At 40.0% G+C, this 20,507-nt stretch overlaps 1 protein-coding gene across 1 annotated transcript; it reads left to right on the top strand.

Annotated features, from left to right (window-relative positions):
• The first annotated feature begins 18,598 nt into the window (after nucleotides 1-18,598).
• Nucleotides 18,599-20,349, top strand: LOC134814841 (actin, non-muscle 6.2-like). The gene is made up of 3 exons (XM_063823136.1): nucleotides 18,599-18,720; nucleotides 18,991-19,586; nucleotides 19,783-20,349. The coding sequence occupies exons 1-3, from the start codon at nucleotides 18,675-18,677 to the stop codon at nucleotides 20,269-20,271; spliced, it is 1,131 nt and encodes a 376-aa protein (XP_063679206.1). The 5' UTR covers nucleotides 18,599-18,674; the 3' UTR covers nucleotides 20,272-20,349.
• The last annotated feature ends 158 nt before the right edge of the window (nucleotides 20,350-20,507 follow it).

Here is a 20,507-nt window from a genome sequence, read left to right as displayed (position 1 = left end):
TACGTGTGTTACTAAGTGCTCTCCAGGACCTGCTGTACGTGTGTTACTAAGTGCTCTCCAGGACCTGCTGTACGTGTGTTACTAAGTGCTCTCCAGGACCTGCTGTACGTGTGTTACTAAGTGCTCTCCAGGACCGGCTGTACGTGTGTTACTAAGTGCTCTCCAGGACCGGCTGTACGTGTGTTACTAAGTGCTCTCCAGGACCTGCTGTACGTGTGTTACTAAGTGCTCTCCAGGACCGGCTGTACGTGTGTTACTAAGTGCTCTCCAGGACCTGCTGTACGTGTGTTACTAAGTGCTCTCCAGGACCTGCTGTACGTGTGTTACTAAGTGCTCTCCAGGACCTGCTGTACGTGTGTTACTAAGTGCTCTCCAGGACCTGCTGTACGTGTGTTACTAAGTGCTCTCCAGGACCGGCTGTACGTGTGTTACTAAGTGCTCTCCAGGACCGGCTGTACGTGTGTTACTAAGTGCTCTCCAGGACCTGCTGTACGTGTGTTACTAAGTGCTCTCCAGGACCGGCTGTACGTGTGTTACTAAGTGCTCTCCAGGACCGGCTGTACGTGTGTTACTAAGTGCTCTCCAGGACCTGCTGTACGTGTGTTACTAAGTGCTCTCCAGGACCGGCTGTACGTGTGTTACTAAGTGCTCTCCAGGACCGGCTGTACGTGTGTTACTAAGTGCTCTCCAGGACCGGCTGTACGTGTGTTACTAAGTGCTCTCCAGGACCGGCTGTACGTGTGTTACTAAGTGCTCTCCAGGACCGGCTGTACGTGTGTTACTAAGTGCTCTCCAGGACCGGCTGTACGTGTGTTACTAAGTGCTCTCCAGGATAGCTGTACCTGTGTTACTAAGTGCTCTCCAGGACCGGCTGTACCTGTGTTACTAAGTGCTCTCCAGGACCGGCTGTACGTGTGTTACTAAGTGCTCTCCAGGACCGGCTGTAGTCTGTACGTGTGTTACTAAGTGCTCTCCAGCACCTGCTGTACGTGTGTTACTAAGTGCTCTCCAGCACCTGCTGTACGTGTGTTACTAAGTGCTCTCCAGGACCTGCTGTACGTATGTTACTAAGTGCTCTCCAGGACCTGCTGTACGTGTGTTACTAAGTGCTCTCCAGGACCTGCTGTACGTGTGTTACTAAGTGCTCTCCAGGACCTGTTGATTCTAAGATTGATTGAGGAGTACTACACTGAGGCAGTACTCGGCACTAATTTTGTGTGAGCCACCAATTTATCGGTATGTGATCAAGTATAGTATGTGGTTAGATAACCGTGACTAGTTGGTTTGTCGGTTTTATTTATTATTTATAGTCGTGGACAGCACACAAGCTGCTGGGGGAGGGGTTTGAGTTGGGGGGGGGGGGGGGGGGGGCATTTATTAATATTCATTTTTGTCAAAACAGTTCATCTCTCGTTCAAATATGAACAAGAAAGGGTAAAAATACACACTCGTACAGGTTCACTTTAATTTTACCTGGCGAATTGATCTAGAAAACAATCCAAACAAAAGAAAATATTTGTTGTCAATTTAGAGAAACTTTTATCAAAACGTTAACAATAAATGAATAAATAGGTGGACGTCGTCCACACCCCTCAGCCCCCCCCCCCCCCCCCCCCCCCCCCTCCACAGTCCAAGCACTATTAGAGTGATTTTAAGATTTATCAGCACTACAATTCTCAGAATCGTGATTACTTATGGAGTTATAGAGCCGCTGCTTTGAGAAATATCATGTAGAAATTAGTTGCTTTATTTTGTGCATTATCTCATTATTCTGTTAAGTGAGTGGTTTATTAATTTAGAGTGGCTGAGAACCGTGCCTTTATTTAATATTAGTCTCTGTATTTAACTAGTGGAGACTGTTTACAAACCTCTACTTTCCTATGTCCTGTCCTCTCCATCTCTCTCCAAACATCTTGAGAAAAGTTGGTTACTCGTAACTCTAGAGGGTACAGAGAAATGACCGCACTGTTCAGATCGTAACCGTGTTCAAACTTCCATTTTATTTTTATCTGGTCCTCTGGATTTGGCACGTGTTACTTATAGCACGTGTCATTTATAGACATATTTGGAAGACCGACCCCACTCCCAACAACATGAACTATACTTTCAACATATGTTACTTATAGTAGTATAAGTATAGTGAAATTTTGGTGCAATTTGGAGACGAATTACGTGAGTTATTAAGAGGTTGCGTGTGGGTAGTCACTTTTGGGCCACCCTGTAGTATAGCTATACTACTGTATTTTATTTTACAAACTCAAATTGTTTGTCCATTTTAGACTGCTTGATTAATTACCGTTCACAGGAGTCAGAGTTATTTCTAGCAGGTTTTCAGAGTTTACTGTGTTTAGAGAGATAACATCAGAGTACTTGTACACCATACCTTCGTGCTCTCTCCCTACCTGGGGGGTAACACTGGGTCACATGGGATCAGGATAGCAAGGGCGTTATAAGTGGGTTATATCGAAAATAAAACATGATCGGAACATTTGGTACAGACAATTATTCTGCATAATGTCTTAGGGGTTGTATTCAGTGTTTTTCAGACCGAGAAGACATTAATCCATCTCACCTGAATGTTCCACATGATATTATCTCCGGCTGGAAGCGGGATAACAGCCCTCGATCTGTTGCTCACTGTCAGATACTGCTTCTTATTCTCCAGTTTCCAGTACCTGATGTTGTAATCCTCTCCTGGCACTCCGTCCCAAGTCAGCTCCAGCTCACCCTCACCGCTCATCAGAGGTGTTATGTTTTTAGGAACTTCGTATCTGTCATACCTGAGAATTACCAGGGATTTTTCTGGTTCTAAGTTGGTTCATTTGTAGCTATGAAATTCTTGATAATGAACACCGGAAAGAAATGTCTTACATTGTATCTACAGCTAGGTCGGCAGGTGGCCCAGAACCGGCAGAAGCGATCGCAATTATCGTGAACTGATACTTTCTTTTCGGTGGCAGGTTTCGGGCGAGGTAAGATCTTGCAGCGTAACCCAGGCTCACTGATTGTAATGCTTGTCTTCTGGAGATTTTCTTTGTATCTGGAGTGGTTTCCTGTTATATCCAGTGGCTTTTAAATTATGAAATAGAAATGTTAAGTTTAAATCTTGCTTCGAAAACCATATAAACTGTATAGTGTATAACTGTGTCGATTAAACTTTTGCACCTGGATTAGAGTTCACGTCAGCTTCCATTGGCAGCCACTCTTCGATCAGCTTAAACCCTTCCAGCAATCCATTAGATTCTATCATATGAGGTGGTTCCCAAGATAAGAACACTTCAGAAACTGACACGATTTCTGCCGCCAGACTCTCGACCGGGTTCTCCATCTTACTCGCCAGGGTTTGCACAATAACCGTGTTACTGGAGGGCCCAGCACTGTTTAGAGCCTTTGGAATGACCACAATGTGGTATTCAGACCAAGCTACCAGGCCCCTGATCAGGAGGGTCTGGGTCTCCACCCCGTGGAGGTGGTCGGTGGAGACGGTGAAGTTTGTTGAGGAGTTGGCGACTGTTATATCGTATCTCTCACAGTCAGTCACTCCCCAGCCTATCTCCACAAACGTGTCCTCTACTCGGAGAACATGGAGGTTGTTAGGGGCTGGGATGAAGAGGTTAAAAGGGGGCCATGTGTAGGACACCACCGAGGAGCCGTATTTGTTCTGGGCACTCACTCCAAACCTTACCTGAGAGAAAATAAATGTTTAGAAATTTACTCTGATCTCGTAATCTCAGTGATGCTACATTTCACATAATAATTTTTATAAAGCTGCCATTTCAAGCTGATAAACCAATATCTACCTCAGTTAAGCCTTTTCTTCTTTTTATCACAGTTTCATTTTTAGTCAAGCTTTGCCAGATTGTTGGCTTTTCCGACCCGACTAAGAAGTAGAAGGAGTAAGTAACATTGTCACGATATTCCCAGTCTATAAGCAGGTGTGTGGTGTTAAGTTGACCTACAAATGGTGGGGACAGTCTCTTGGGCGCACCTAAAGGATAGTGTACTCTGAGTAGTGAGTTTTATAAGATATGTTAAAGTGTTAAGTTTATCCTAAATAAAATAGGGCTATTTCTGATAACATGCTTTAGTAAAAAATTACTCGATTGATAGAGAAGGGAAGGAGAGCAATTTTCCAAAATGTTTCTTATCAAAATGTTTAACTAAGAATATTTAATATATAATACAAAAACATGACATTTGTTCCCACCTCTGACTCTAAGAGTAATAGTATGTTGAAGGCAGCTTAGGGGTGAGCAAACAGCACACGTGACCTTTTCTGGGGTGTTCCTTGTAACGTTCCTGTAACACGAGCTCTGTCATTAAAATACATGTAGAGTTACGTTTAGGTACCAGTTCTATCCATTATTAACTTTGTTTGGTCGGGGACACAATCCATAGGCCCTCGTGTAATCTTGTGGGCTCCTACATAATTATATATATATATAACTATATATAGTTTAAGCTATTCCCTTGTCCCTAAGGACTCAGATATGTCAACAACCGAACCCAAACATTTTTCGTCTTCCAAGAAACGCTGTGATTTTTATTGAACTTCGATCGATCACGAAGCATCTAGTCCTAATCTTACTGTATTTTGTTGTATTTATCTATCAGGGTTCCTAGTTAACCATGCCGTCAGACGTTGGTTTTAGATGGGCAGGTTCGTTTGATTAACTGCTGCCCCCTCCCCCCCCCCCAATAAACATTGTATGGAGTTAAACATGGTTTAACCTTTTCCTTATTAATGAAATTGGTATTTTTTAAAGTAATTAAGGTATCTTATGCCAACGAAAATGTTTCAACTGTAAGCAGTATTACAGGCTGCAAGAAATGGATGGTCACGAACTCAACATTTTGATCACGTTATGATCCATTTTATCTCGAGACACTGATTATTATTATTTGATCATCTGATTTGAATACATGAAATATGGAAGTATTTAGTATGACTATTCCAGGAAAATCTCATGATTGTAGAGCTGAGTGCAGACAAACTAGTGATTAGTTAGCTTAAAACTTAAGCAGAGCTTGTTTAAGCTCTTCACAGACGGAGCTCAGACCTGAGTTGAGCAGTTTTGTTTGCTGATATGCGATGTTTCTTCGTTCTCCACTCGTATGTGATCGGTTTCATTCCCACAGCTGTACATTGCAGCATCGCGTCATCTCCCTCGTCCAGATCTAAGAAATCAACCTGAGTATGGTACTCGTTACTAAATATACAATTCAAATTTGACCAATTCTAGACTTTTTACTACAGAGCTTAAACGATATCGTGTTGAAAATTCGGATAATATGACAGGAGATGAGCAAAGGACAAACTTATGGGGGTAGAGATTGGGATAGAGCTTTTAGTGCATTGTGTTGATAATTTAAAACTGGACAGGTTCCCAAAATTTCAAGACTATAACTCATTCAAGAGCTGGGTGTCGATCATGTAATCCACCAACAGCTGCAGGATCTTGTCAGCCCGTGGGATCGGCTGATTACCTAATTAACTGAATAGGTATCCGGTACTTAGCACACTCTGTATAAACGCCATGACGTCGGTCTTAAAGTTTCATTAGACAATCTTGTGGTCTGTGGAGACTACCTCGCAGTTGTTTTTTACAATTTTTACAAAGTAAACGCCCATCTTTGTATTGCAAATATGGACTTGTGGTGAACTCTATCATTTTAGTTTGCTTTACATGAACAAATATTTTATATTGACTCAGAATGCTTGAAGGCTATGCAGGAATCATTTTGTGCGGTGCCGATTTTTTTTTTCAAGAAATTTATTCAAAAGCTATAAACTACAAGCTAGGGTATCTAAACATTCAACTGGTGATGCTTTGTCCAGCATTATTATTGATTGCTGCTACAAGTTTGATTAGATTGGTTTCTGAACACGGAGAGCGACAGGTTTTATATTGCCCGTAATTAAAACTACACCCGCTACAGTATTTAACATTTTAGCATTAAACACTGAACTAGCAAGAAGACGTACCATATTTTTCCTGACACTTGACAGCGATTAAGCTGATCAGTTAATCGATGTCACGTGTCAAGACAAATATGGTTCACCTCTCCCCCACCATCCAGATCAGTTAAACCTGTATTTATTTGTATTGTAAATTTTAACTTACAGTTTTGATTCTTGATTCGACCTATTATTAATTAGAAAACCATCGCATAATTCAGTTTTAAGAAGTTTCACATGCAAGGAAAATGTCAGTTATTCCATGATATTGATTTTACAAATTGACAATAGATTAATTTGGAGACTCCGCGATCGCAATTCATAGATTTACTAAGATTACAAAGCAATCAGTAAGATGACTGGTCAGCGTGAAGGTGATAGCCACCACATCGTGAATCTGTATACAAAGAATCGAACATTAGTGCTTTTTAACACATGCTTTATGGCCATATTTGGGAGCTACGATCTATGATTTGATTACTTTGAGGGACCTCTTCCCTATTCTCATATTCTATAGGCTCGGTTACTGGCATGAAATAATTAATTTTTCTAAGAGTATAACAAAAGTTTTAAGTTATATTTCTTGGCAATTCTCCAATTATTCTAACTAAAGGGACTAAGTTTAATATTAAATATATCTCTAAGTTATGTTACCCACTTTGTTAATGATATCAAAGATCTCTAAGTTATGTTACTCACTTTGTTAATGATATCAAATATCTCTAAATTATGTTACCCACTTTGTTAATGATATCAAATATCTCTAAGTTATGTTACTCACTTTGTTAATGATATCCAGATCTCCAAGTACAAGCTTGCTCTGTACTCTAGAGTACCCCATCGAGTTGCGAGCATCGCAGATAACATGTGTTTGATTGAGGGAATATCCAGGAGTGAATGTGACAGTTGTTCCGGTCCCAATATGACCATCTCTGGTGAACCAGTTAACTTCTGCTTGTGGATGGGCTGAGATAGGGATCTAGTTGTTTAGTTGTTAATTTCAAGTATTCAGTTCACTATGTTGCTCGCGAATCTTATAAATAGGTAAATCTGTTAGACGTACTCTCTTACTTTACGATTTTATTTTAGCTCACCTTTGACGTTACAGTTCATAACAATTTCCTCGTCAGCTGTTCCCACAATCTCTCCCGGCAATCTAGCTACTGGAGGACCGTTTATTGCGCCAAATGCCTTGTGCCGGGTTCCTTAATTGAAGGTGAGCATGTAAAATTATGACGCTTTAGTTTAAACGACACTAATCATTTTCTGGTGCAATATTTCTCAGAAAATCAATAATAAAAGCTATACGAGCAGTGTATCCCCATTCGTTACAGCGATAAAAAATGTTCATGCATAAAGTTCGGCATTATTAGTAGCATGCATATCTTGGCAATTTCAAATCAGTTTCGTTAGAAATGGAATCGGCGCGGTGAGGACTCAGCCCTCAGGGGTCTCAGCAGGGGTGGGGGGACCAAGGTCAAAAGGAAATCGAGGCACGTGCGGAAAATATAAATCAGTAGAATATACAGGATTTACGTGGTTATTTTCTTGTACCTATTTATATTATCAATACCGATTTACTGAATAGGAATGATTGACAAAATAAAGTCCTGTGCCTAGAGGGTTGCACGCTGATCGCTGATTTTTCTTCCCAACTTGGAATAATTACGGGGTTACAATAAAACGTGCCCGCGTCGCTTGCTCGTTTCATTGTCACCGAATAATTTGTGCTAATATTAGCTTCAAGAGCAGATGACTTTAAGATTATCACTTGATTATATTGATTATCACGTGACTCGGCCCTCAGGGGTCTCAGCAGGGGGGGGGGGGATCAAAAGGAAATCGGGGCACTTGCGGAATCGCGATTTTTTCCCATTCTCCGCGACAAATCGCGATTTTTTACGTTTGCCGCGACAAATCGCGATTTTCTCAGATCCTCGCGACAAATCGTTATTTTTTCAGTTCTCCGCGACAAATTGCACATTTCTCCTTTCAATCCGAACTAGTTAACGAATTTATGACATCTAACTTGGCTCTGCAAATACATTATCTTTCGCCGCGAATTCGCCACGATTTTGCCTAGTTTGGCTTGTCGCGGCGCCGGAAAGTCCTGGGGGGGGGGGGGGGGGGGGGCGATATATGCCACTGAAGATCCCGAAGTTTCCTTATATTTACCGGGGAGTTGACAAACCACCACACCCACGTGAGTGTGGTTTGGATTCCTGATGAGTATGTAGTCCAATCCCACCTCTGCTCCTGGAGCATAGGAGTTGTTTGTTGTCAGGTTATTACTTGTAATAATATATTGTGCCTGGCTCTCAGATGAAACATAGATTACATTTTTATTGTATATTTAGGTTAAGGTTTAATTTTCATGTTTTCCATAATCTTGAAACCAAGAAAGTTAATTCTTACCTGATGTTGATCTGACCGGGACATCATTAATAAAGAAATCAAACACAATAACACTGTTCATCACGCACTTCATATTTATCTCCTTTTCACTTAACGTTACGTTTCCAGGTATTTGTAACCATGTTCCGTCAGTCACCTAGACATCAATACTTAGTTTTATTAAAAATATTAGCAATATCGATTATTTACGGAATAATACATTTTTCCAGTTTTTTGTGGTTCTCCTGCTTTCTTTCTTCAAATCATAAGAAAAACACTAACTTGGCTGTACTTAACCCAAGTAGATCCCTCCCTCTTAACGGTGCAGCTGTATACTCCAGGAACTGGTTCTAGTCTTTTACAACCTTCCTTCAAATGGAACATTTCCAAACCCTCACCTGAACAAGACAAGTTTGTGCATCTTGATTTTTAACATTTTAAATGTTATAAAGTTTAACCATTGAAAAGTTATTTTTAATAACCATTTTAATAAATTCCAACCTGTCGCTGCAGTTAAAGTTCCTCTAAGATACCCGAAATAGGAACAGTTATGGAACATGTTCCCATCCTGGCCGACCACGTAGGTAATGTTTGGGGAGTAAAAGTGAGGCGTGGCCGAAAGGGTAGTTGTGGTGCTGAGCAGTGGTGTATTAGGGTGTAACAAACTTTTTATCAGACATTCGTATTCTCCCAAACTTCCTTGTTCACCTCCTATCTGATTCAAGTTAAAAATATGCGTCTAATTCCACAGCAAAGAGCATCTCCCATGTACAATGTACATAATTAAGACGAGTTTCTTTTTTTATAGAGTACATACAGATTACAATGTATTGTAAGCAATTTTGTATTGGTGAAAACTGTAAAGGCAGATTGCCTGACTGTTCGATAGTTAAGTTCACTGCAAATAACCTTCTCACCTCGGCTGATATGTTTCCAATTCCCACAGCAAGCTGACAGTTATCTGACAGTCTGACCAGCTTGAGAGAAATGTGGTCTCCGTGTCCCGTACACTTTATCTTTATCTTCGATCCGTAAAGTATGTTTTGAGACGGTGTCAGAGATATTCTCAACTCTGTGGACATTGTTTTAATTTAGAAAGCACACATAGGTTGTTCCGGATCACTGAATCCTTAATATTTAACCGATTTAAGAAAGCAACATAACAGCACTGACCCCCACTTTCTTCGCACACTACTTTATTTTCCTGTAAGGTTGTCCGATAGCCCCAATCTCCTCTCCCTGTCACCACCACTCCCAGAAGAGATTTCTTAAGATCCAGATCAACTGGTATAAATTTATTTGGTAGGTAGCTGATTATTTCTCCGTTGCGGCACTTGTAACTCCCGTTCCTAACTGAACGAGTGAAGGTTGAAATTTTATTACAAATGGTGCATTTCAAAGTGCACACTAATAACTATTGAAATGAAATAAAGATCCAGATTCGGTTGTCCCACATGTTTGAGTGACAGCGATCCAAGCAACATCGTGTTGTCCGTTAAGTAGTGCGGCAGCCCGTTCTGTGTCGTAATCACATCGTGGACATAAAGTAGTACAGTCACTCACACTGGCTTCTGTCGAGTCAGAGAGGTACAGTTTACCTGTAGTTGTTACATTTGGGCATGAATTTTAGTTTTTCTCAACTTTTTAAATTTAATAATAAGTTGTCAGATTAGGACAGTTTACTGCAATTCCAGAAAGTTCGATAATGATAATAATATGTTCTAACCTGATAAGAATTTTGGAAGTGGTTTGTTAAATGGAAGTGTACATAGAAAAGGGAACTTCAAGGTTTTATCAGATACTGGCGAGAAACCCCATCTCTTGAGCAGAGAAGCTTCGCTCAAACCGCACGATCCTGAATGATACCTGGTTAATCATACTCCATTCTCCTGTGTCACACAGCATTGCAACAATCTTATGGGATTCAGTTCAGGTCAAACATGTGACATTGTTCCCCCATAATATACTTATATATCTTTCTAATCTTGTTCATTGTTACCTGATTTTCCCCCAAAGCCCACTACTTCCAAACCTTTGATGTACACTTGACTCACATTTGTCCTTTTCATCATTATTAGTGCCTCCTGTAATGTGTAAGAGCTGTTAAGATTTTGACGTACTATCGCAAAATTAAGGAAATATCGGAATACGTTCTGAAATATTGTCATACTGTCAAAGTTATCAAAACATTGTGTCACCAGTCAATAATTACCAGTCTAGACCAGAGATGTAGTGATATTCTAATATTCTATGATAATAATAATAATTGATCAAAATAGTTTCTGTACGGGACCGATAACATTCCAATGGTCATTAATGGTCGTTGCGTCCCCCATCAACATTTTTGTCTATTATATGGGAGGACATGCTAACAAGGTTGTTACCTTGATTTGATCAGTATGTCTGACACAGGGCAGCTCCCCACCTCGAGTTTCACAGAACATTTTAGCCTTTTCCCAATCTAGTGGCTTGTGTACCAATAGAAACTCATTTCTAATATTTCCTGATGTGAAACAGAGGGGTTTCAGAGGGGTAATGGGTATATCTACTTCAGCCATTCCAGATTTTTTCAATCTATAATCTGAACAGCATTCTGTAAAATATAAATCAGTAGAATATACAGGAATTACGTGGTTATTTTCTTGTACCTATTTATATTATCAATATCGATTTACTGAATATGATTGATTGATTGATTGATTGATTGATTGAGGAGCACTACCCAGAGGCATTACTCGGCACTAACGCCTTAAAATCTTTAATTACAATCAAATATAAATATATACACACAATGTATAAAATATGAATAATGTATAAAATATGATTACGCTATTAGCAAATTTGAATAGTACTACTATTAAGAATTTCTAAATAACTCTTATCTCTTGACATAAATTTAGAACAGCGACACAGGGTCTGAAGAATGCGCGGTGATATTTTTGTCTTGTAAATGACAGTGAAATTGTGCGGTAGCGATAGCATTGTAGAAAATGCTCGAAGATAGTCATATTTCGTTATGAGGTTAAAGTTTTGTTGCTCGTTATTGTCAACGTATGTTGTACCAAATTATTTAAATTTCTAAAAGTACGAAATTTGAGTTGTTCCAGTCCTTGTCATCCGGGTTAAGTGCTTGTGCTGTAAGCACATGCTTGCTGACTGTAGACTTGAATGAATTTAGGAATTTGTCTTGTAGGCAAGTCGTGACATATTTTATGTCCTTGTTAATAATGTTGACTGTTTTGTTATATAACTTAGGCCCAATGTAAGAAATGCTCTTGTCTGAATTACATAAACGGTTAAATGGTACTGCAAAGAACTCAGGTTCTCTTCTAGGTGCGTTTAAGTTTGAAACAGTGAACATTCTTATAATATTTGGTGGTGCAGTGTTAGAATAAACTTTGTGCATTTAAGCATAATATACATTTAGCTATCACGTTCGGTAAAGCTAATACTTCTAGTTTATTGAAAATTTCCTTTGTGTGTGAAGGTGTACTGTTCAGATCTTTGTCATAAAAATAGCGGTGGTATTGGTTATCTGCAGCGCGAATGCCCTTTTTCTGGGCCGAGAAGACTCTTTTAACAGAGTTTAGCGATCTTGTTCCCCAAACTGTGCAGCAGTAGTACAAGTGAGACTGAACAAAGCTGTTGTATATCAACTTGAGTGCTTTGTTAGGTACAGAGCCTTTGAGTTTGTAGAGTATGCCCGCATTTCTAGATACTTTAGTGGCTAAATGTCTAATGTGGTGGGCCCAATTTAGCTTGGTATCAATGATCACGCCAAGAAACCTTTCGTGATCACTTTGCTTTAATCGTTCACCTCCCATGTAAATTTCTATATCCTCAGTTTTCTTATTTGTAAAGATCATATATTTAGTTTTGCTAGCATTTAATTTAAGCCCGTTATTAGTAGCCCAATCAATTATCAAAGTCAGAATCTCATTCACCGTTGCATTAAGTTGTTCAAATGTATCTGTACTTATTATTAGGTTTGCGTCGTCAGCGAAATAAATATGTTTAGCTAAATTACTAATCTGAGGAAGGTCGTTGATGTAAATTATGAACAGAATTGGTCCGAGAATGGAGCCCTGTGGTACTCCGTAGTTAAGTTTGAGGTGAGAGGACTTGCAGTTGTTGACGCTCACGTATTGCTCTCTATCGGTAAGATATGAGTGAAACCAAGATAAAGCCAATCCCCGAACTCCATAGTGCTCAAGTTTTCTCAGAAGAATACTGCTGTCAACCATGTCGAAGGCCTTGCTGTAGTCCAAAAGAAGCATGATTGACAAAATAAAGTCCTGTGCCTAGAGGGTTGCACGCTGATCGCTGATTTTTCTCCCCAACTTGGAATAATAACGGTGTTACAATAAAACGTGCCCGCGTCGCTTGCTCGTTTCATTGTCACCGAATAATTTGTGCTAATATTAGGTTCAAGGGCAGATGACTTAAAGATTATCACGTGATTATATTGATTATCACGTGATACCAATAAATATACAACTTTTCTACCCACACCAACATTTCAATTCATTCTTGATCTTTGGCCATACGGCTCACTTTCAAGAAAAGCTGACGGCAAATGTTCCAGTGACACTTATTCGTAAAGAATGCCAGACATATATTGATTGTAGTTTAAGTTGCAGCTCACAGCTCCTGACTCACCTGGCAAAACATGCTGATGATATTATTTATTCTCATCACTAGCTTGGCTACTTTAGAAGGAATTCTTTCAAAAAGTTAGTTCTTAAAATGTAGGAATTTCATCTAATTTTACAACAGATTATGCAAAGTTGGGCAAATCTTAGTCGCTTGTTTAAAGTCTCAAATATTAAGTAATTTTTTGAATTTTTCAGATTTCAAAGAGGCTCCACACGATGTGTTGATTCCGTTTGATTTCAATAACAATACCTTGATATTCAAAACAAATGCCAAGTTTGGATCTTACCTGACTGGCCGCATCGAGTTCTTCACTCCCCTTCAGGGTTCTGCTATTTTAAAATATGTTTCATTTATTGAAATAGTATTTGATCTCCCACTCCCCACAATACATATGTCCTTGAAATCCTGTAAACCTATAGATCGCCCTATCGATTCTATGTCATGGAGTAAAGCCATTGAGTGGAAAATTGAGATGGATTACAATCCGTCCGATCCGAACCTTAAAGTTTCCAAAGATGGAAAGGAAATCTATTCTATTTATTTGAGTGATCGAGATAATTTCTCTGGCGATTGCGATATGACTAATACTTGGCTTGAAAAGAACATCGTTTGGATAAAATTTGTCTCTCCTATAGATGCTTCAATTAAATCCCCTATCACAAGCTTTAGACCTGAGGTTCGAGAGTTCAAGGATTGTCAGACTGCAGGTATCGGATCTGGGACGTTAGACTTGCAGTATTGGAAGACATTCTGCATCTTTGACGACATAACCTGGTACAAATGCATGCTTTCGGATGAGTACTACGGCATCGTCTCATCTGGGAATAGAAACTTTTGTGAGCAAATTGCTGTAGATAGAATTTGCGAAAATGAGCCAACATATTTTCAGGCCTGTGGAATAGATGGATGTGAAGGATTCACCACACACCGGGGGAATGACCTGCTATGCGGAACTTTTATTTGTGATGGTGCAGTGAAATTAGGAATGACTATCCCCCAATTTGGCTCACAGGTGCTACAATATATAGACTGCAACCGTCGTTACGACTGCCAAAATACAATTCTTGACGAGGCTTTCTGCGACACAGATACGACAGAGTTTATTGGAGCTGAGGAGCGCCTTCTGATCGACTCAACTGGTTCTAATGACATTTACTCTTGTAGCTTTCAGACAATAGGACCACGAACTGTTCAGGAAAAAATCCATACATCTAAAGTGTGTGATCTTAAGTGTGACTGTCCCCTGTGTGACGATGAAGGGGATTGTAACGGCGTTATCTACGGACTGAAATGCAAGGTTATGAACAATAGAGGAAGTAAGGTTCTCAAAGAGTATCTCTACGCTAATAGCCTCTGTGATGGGACGGAGGACTGTTATGAGGGGGAAGATGAGCGATGCGACCCAAAAGAGGTCACACGTCAGTGTATGAACGGAGACGTTACTCGTAACCTTTACCCCAGCCAGATATGCGCCGTACCAGCTACTCCTGAAAATCCAGCTAAGATCTGTACAGACGGGCGAGAACAGATAAACTGTTACGATGAAAGTAGGATAGGTCTCTCCTGTCCTATAGAAGGCGAAGAAGCATTTGTGTCCAAGCTAGCGATCTGTAAGGGTTACAAACAGTGTGACGACGGCTATGATGACGCCTGTTTTAGTGCGGAAGGAGGTTGCATCATCCACAAAACTGAACTGTGCAACAGTTTTGAAGACTGTCCGGGGGGCGGTGACGAGAAGGCAACCGTTTGCCGAAAACTTTTCGACAGCACCTGTGTCAGGAGATTTCCATACAAGAGTAGTAAACTGTTGAAAATACCGGCTAAATGGGTTGTTGACAGAACTGTAGATTGCGTGGACGGCAAAGATGAAAATGTGAACTCGTGGGACAAGTGTGGGCTTGAAGAAGATCTCATAAGATATGGTGAGATAGGCACGATATGTGAGGAAGTTTATTTGTGTGGTCAGGTGGGCCAAGTGAAGTTCATCCAGTTTTTTGAGATGTGTGATAGAATAAACACATGTGGGAGGGAGAATGATGTGTGCATGGAGTCTAGGAACCAGGCTACAACCATGAACAATGTTTTAAAGTATGAAACATCTCACAAGGTGCTCCTTCATTGCATTAAAGGTCTTGAGTACCTTCAAATGGATGTCAGTTCCTGTCAAAAGAGGCTTCCATTTTACCAAGATTGTCCTAGTAGGTCTGTCCTTGCTTCAATAACATACCTTGACTTGCCCATAGCACCGGTAGATTGCACCCATACCTTCGGAGAGGCTTTGGTTTATCTGAGCTGCTCCGATCGCTGTATCAACACCGAATGTGTGCTTAAACCCATCGAACGAGACAGTTGCGTTAACGTACAAAAAAAGTCTTATGCGATGTCCAAAAACTCCAAACTCTCACTCATGGTCAAGATGTCGGGAAACAGATATGGAGACGATTTGTTTCCCTGCGACAATAATCAATGTGTCCCGTATGATAAGGTGTGCAACTTAGTGAACGACTGCGGTGACGAGAGTGATGAAACAAACTGCGGAAACAGCTTCTACTGTCCCGCCCACAAGGAGCACATTCCATTAACTTCTAAATGTGACGGCTTCGAGGATTGCCGGGACTTTGAAGACGAATGTAACTCTGATTGTTCTAAAGGTAAACGCATCATTGGAAGTTACGCACTGAGAATGTCAGCGTGGTCTTTGGGGGCATCTGCAGTCGCTTTCAACTGCGTCGTCATGGCGACGTCGTTCAGAAATTTGTTGCAAACTGACCTGAGCAATGTGGCAAAGAACCATGCGCTGATTGCGACAATTGGTCTAAGTGACACGGTGGTTGGGTGCTATCTGCTGGTCTTGGCGTCCACTGACTTGTATTACAAGGACACCTATTGCAGAAACAAATACTTGTGGCTTTCCAGCAAGAGCTGCGCTGCCCTTGGCGTGGTAAACAACATGGCATACCAACTCTCTCTTTTCTCTATGTGCGCTCTTAGTATTCTTAGAGTGTCTACTTTTGGACAAATGATCCAGAAGAGACTGGACGATGGACGATATGAAAGGCTGAAAGTGTTTGCAACCGTAGCAACTGTTTTTGCAATGGCAATCCCATGTGCAGTTATTCCCCTTGTCCCGGCCTTCGAAGATTTTTTTGTGAATGGCCTCTATTACCATGACCATCCAATCTTTACTGCCTCAGTTGATAAGGTCACCCACTTTAACATCCTTAAAGCACATTTTGGTCGACTCCACTTTAGGGAGCTATCCTGGAAGAACATCAGAATGTTAGTGGGAGAGATGTTCTCGAACGATTATGGTGGTAAGTTTCAAATTGAGTAAATCAATGTATTAGTTTAGTTTTAAACTAATTACAACACTACAAATCTATTACATTTATTGAGGATGACTGTAAAGGTAGTATATTTTACCGAAATTTGAAGTCAAGGCGTTGTTTTACTGACAGTTGTGGCTGACTAACAATATATATAACTTTTTATGATCCCTTCTTCCATAATAATATCTACTTTTAGTGGCTGTTCTCACGCGATTCAATAAACTCCTATGCAGGTGTTACCGGGAAGACCATCCATTTCTATGGCAATGACGGTGTGTGTGTGTTCAAGTACCTGGTGACCAGAGAGGATTCCCAGAAGTGGTTCAGTCTCGGAGTTTCCGTTGTGAATTTAGCATGTGGCGTGGTGATCGCCATCTGCTACGTCCTTATCTACTCCCGGACCGCCGAGTCTGCCAAGAACGTGGCCAGCAACGACGACAAAGGTGCCAAGATACGAAACAGAAATCTCCAGAGGAAAATTACCGCCATAGTGGTGACTAATTTCCTCTGCCTGCTGCCGTTTACCGTCGCGGGCTGGCTCCACTTCGGAGGGACCTACGATGCCACGGAGCTCTACCCTCTTTTCACCATCGCAATTCTTCCCATCAACTCGGTAATTAATCCACTGCTTTACGAGAACACAATCGTAGATTATGTGGTGAAGGTATTCAAGTTTGTGGCATGCTATCTACGGGCTGGATGGGATAGAATATGGCAAGGGACAGTTGCAGAAACCGGAGAAGTTGTGTCAAATACAGGAAAAGAAGAAAAGACAGAGTAGAAGAATGCAGAGAGAACCCACTTTGAGACTGCCACAGAATAATTTAGGGTTTGTCATATGTACTGTTTTCTATCAGAAAGACCTTGACTATCAGAGTCCATTAAGATATCAGAAAACTGAGAAGACAATAGTTTTGAGCTGAGTTCTTCTTCTTTATTATATACGTTCTTCTAAAAATCTAAAAATAATAAGTCTAAACGGCAATTTTTTAGCTGTTTTTGTAAGTATGTTAAAGTATCAGCATTATATTGCTTTGAGCTGAGTTCTATTTTATTAATACATACTTCTAAAAATCTAAAAATAATAAAATTAAACGGATTTAACAATGAAGCTGAATACGATTGAAGGCATTAAGCTGATCGATAATTTTCAATTTTCTTGCAATTTTTAGCTGTTTTAGAGGGTTTTTTTGTATTGAGCTGAGTTCTATTTTTATTATATGTTAATACTTCTAAAAATCTAAGCTGAATACGATTAAAGGCATTTAGCTGATTAAATTTTTTTAATTTTCTTGCAATTTTTAGCTGTTTTTGGATTTTTTGTAAGTATTTAAAGTAACAAAAAATATATTGCTTTGAGCTGGGTTCTTATTTTATTAATACTTTTTCATTTTAATTTGTACTTCTGAAAATATTTTTAACGATGAAATTAACACGTTTTAAAAATCGAACGTCTTAAAAATGAAGAGGAGTACAATAAGACATTGAGCTGATTTAGGATGTTAGATTTTGAGCTGAATTCTAACAAATATTCATTTATTATAGAATACGATAAGATAGTTAGGTGGTTGTTAATATTAAATGATATCGCAATTTATTGCTATTTAAAAAAAAGTATCATGCTAATTTAGTGCGTATCAAAAAGTGAAAATGTTAACAATTTTTATTACGTTATTTTTTCACATGTGGTATATCTTCTTGCGAGTGATTTTTATTTCTTTCATTCGAACGCAAAATATTTCTGACCACTAGAATTAATCTCTTCTCGTCAGAATTACTGATTTTGGAAACAAAATGAATAATCAATTATTTAACCAATGTTTTCGGGAGGTTGTGGGTTCAATTCCTGCTCTCGGCACATCTCACCCCGACTTTTCATGAAAACGTACTACCTTACTGCCTTGATTCAGTTAACTGAAGTCTGAACGAGAATAGACTATGCTGACCCACCAGATGAATTTAACCAATGTATTATGACACTTGCATATTAACCACAAAAACTTGTCTCTCGCACCATCAATATTATAGCTCTCAACAATTAACCAACATATTTATCGGTGAACATGCATCATAAACTTTGTTGTTGTTTATCTTCACCGCTTCCCTTTGGCGCTAGAGTAACCCAAACATCCTGGATGGTCTTATTATCACCAAATATGGTCATTAAAGAGTTTTTCCCGAGGATTGCAAGTGTTCTATAGTGACGTGTCAATATCACGTGACTTCGTTCGTGGGTCGGTTTAAAACACACCTAGATGCCGTGTGAGCTAAACTTATTTTGTTCTCATTCTGAGTAACCTACTGCTAAACTGTGAGGATCAGACTCTGATACTGAAATGGAGGAGGACGACGTTGCTGCTCTGGTTGTCGATAATGGTTCAGGTAAGCAATTGCAAATTAAAATGTACCCCATTGATATTCTTATCAACTGGTTAGTGGTTATTTGCTCTGCTTTCAGAGCTATAATGCATGTCTTAATTTACCTATTAATGCTTTTCAAACAACCTTACAACGAATTCTTCATTTAGTGCATCCTGGGTTTGGACAGGATATGCCCGTTTTAAATATTTCCATCACGTTACATTACATAATTCTCAATAAATGTAATAGATTTGTAGTGTTGTAATTAGTTTAAAATTTTAATTTTAACAGGGGTCGTGAAAGCAGGGTTCGCTGGAGACGATGCTCCCAGAGCCGTTTTTCCTTCGATCGTTGGACGTCCTCGACATCAAGGTGTAATGGTAGGGATGGGACAGAAGGACTCTTACGTTGGAGATGAAGCTCAGAGCAAGAGAGGTATTCTAACCTTGAAGTATCCTATAGAACACGGGATAGTTGCCAACTGGGATGATATGGAGAAGATCTGGCACCATACTTTCTACAACGAGCTCCGTGTTGCCCCCGAGGAACACCCCGTCCTCCTGACTGAGGCTCCTTTAAATCCGAAGATCAACAGAGAAAAGATGACCCAGATAATGTTCGAAACGTTTAATTGTCCCGCAATGTACGTAGCTATCCAGGCTGTTCTGTCCCTCTACGCTTCTGGTAGGACGACTGGCATTGTTCTAGATTCTGGGGACGGGGTATCCCACACTGTTCCAATATACGAGGGTTACGCCCTTCCTCATGCTGTCATGAGACTAGATTTAGCGGGGAGGGACCTGACGGACTACTTCATGAAGATACTGACTGAGAGGGGCTATAGTTTCACTACAACTGCTGAGAGAGAAATCGTCAGGGACATCAAGGTCAGTTCGTGTTTCCTGATCGATAAATATTCTTTCAACAATTGCCATCAAAAGTTAAAACTATTTGTGACAATCTGTCAGATTTTCCACACTAAAGAGTAAAGATTCAAAGAAGCTCCTTCCATTTCTGAGCATTATAATAAAAGTGAGTCATATATAACATTTAACTAGGGTATGAATTACGTTATTTTATCAGGAAAAACTGTCGTACGTCGCGTTGGATTACGACCAAGAAATGCAGGCAGCTGCTCAGGCAAGCTTCTTGGAAAAGTCTTACGAGCTACCTGATGGTCAAGTAATCACGATAGGAAACGAGCGATTTAGATGCCCAGAGACCCTTTTCAAGCCTTCATTTATCGGCATGGAAAATGTAGGAGTTCACGAGACGACCTACAATTCGATCATGAAGTGCGACGTTGACATCCGGAAGGATCTCTACTCTAACATAGTTCTGTCCGGTGGTACCACTATGTTCCCGGGTATTGCTGACAGGATGCAAAAGGAGATCACTGCCCTAGCTCCTCCCACCATGAAGGTTAAAGTGATCGCTCCTCCCGAGAGGAAGTATTCCGTCTGGATTGGTGGCTCAATCCTGGCTTCCCTATCCACTTTCCAGCAGATGTGGATCTCCAAGCAGGAGTATGACGAATCTGGACCTAACATTGTACACAGGAAATGCTTTTAAATCTCAACTCCGGGAACAATAGATAGAACAGTTCCATTAATTTTGTGTAACTTTCATTTCAGTATTTATTTTACAGTTGATATTGAGTATTTTTTAGTCTTTCGATTGCTGAGCAGTACCTTGTTAATGTGGTTAACTCGGAGTACATATTACATAAACTAGGTACAATACTGTATAAACTAGGTACCTACATACTGTACTGTACACACTACATGTTTTATAACAGTATCTTTTCA

This window comes from Bolinopsis microptera, chromosome 5 (assembly GCF_026151205.1).
Source record: "Bolinopsis microptera isolate Bmic1 chromosome 5, MBARI_Bmic_1.0, whole genome shotgun sequence".
Classification (NCBI taxonomy): domain Eukaryota; kingdom Metazoa; phylum Ctenophora; class Tentaculata; order Lobata; family Bolinopsidae; genus Bolinopsis; species Bolinopsis microptera.
The sequence above is the reverse complement of the archived record's forward strand: the minus strand, read 5'-3'. Positions and strand labels throughout refer to the sequence as shown.

Coding starts and splice junctions, on each gene's coding strand:
- LOC134814841 (XM_063823136.1), top strand. CDS start 18,675: ATGGAGGAGGACGACGTTGCTGCTCTGGTTGTCGATAATGGTTCAG. Junction 18,721..18,990: donor GGTTGTCGATAATGGTTCAG/GTAAGCAATTGC, acceptor TAATTTTAACAG/GGGTCGTGAAAGCAGGGTTC. Junction 19,587..19,782: donor AAATCGTCAGGGACATCAAG/GTCAGTTCGTGT, acceptor TTATTTTATCAG/GAAAAACTGTCGTACGTCGC.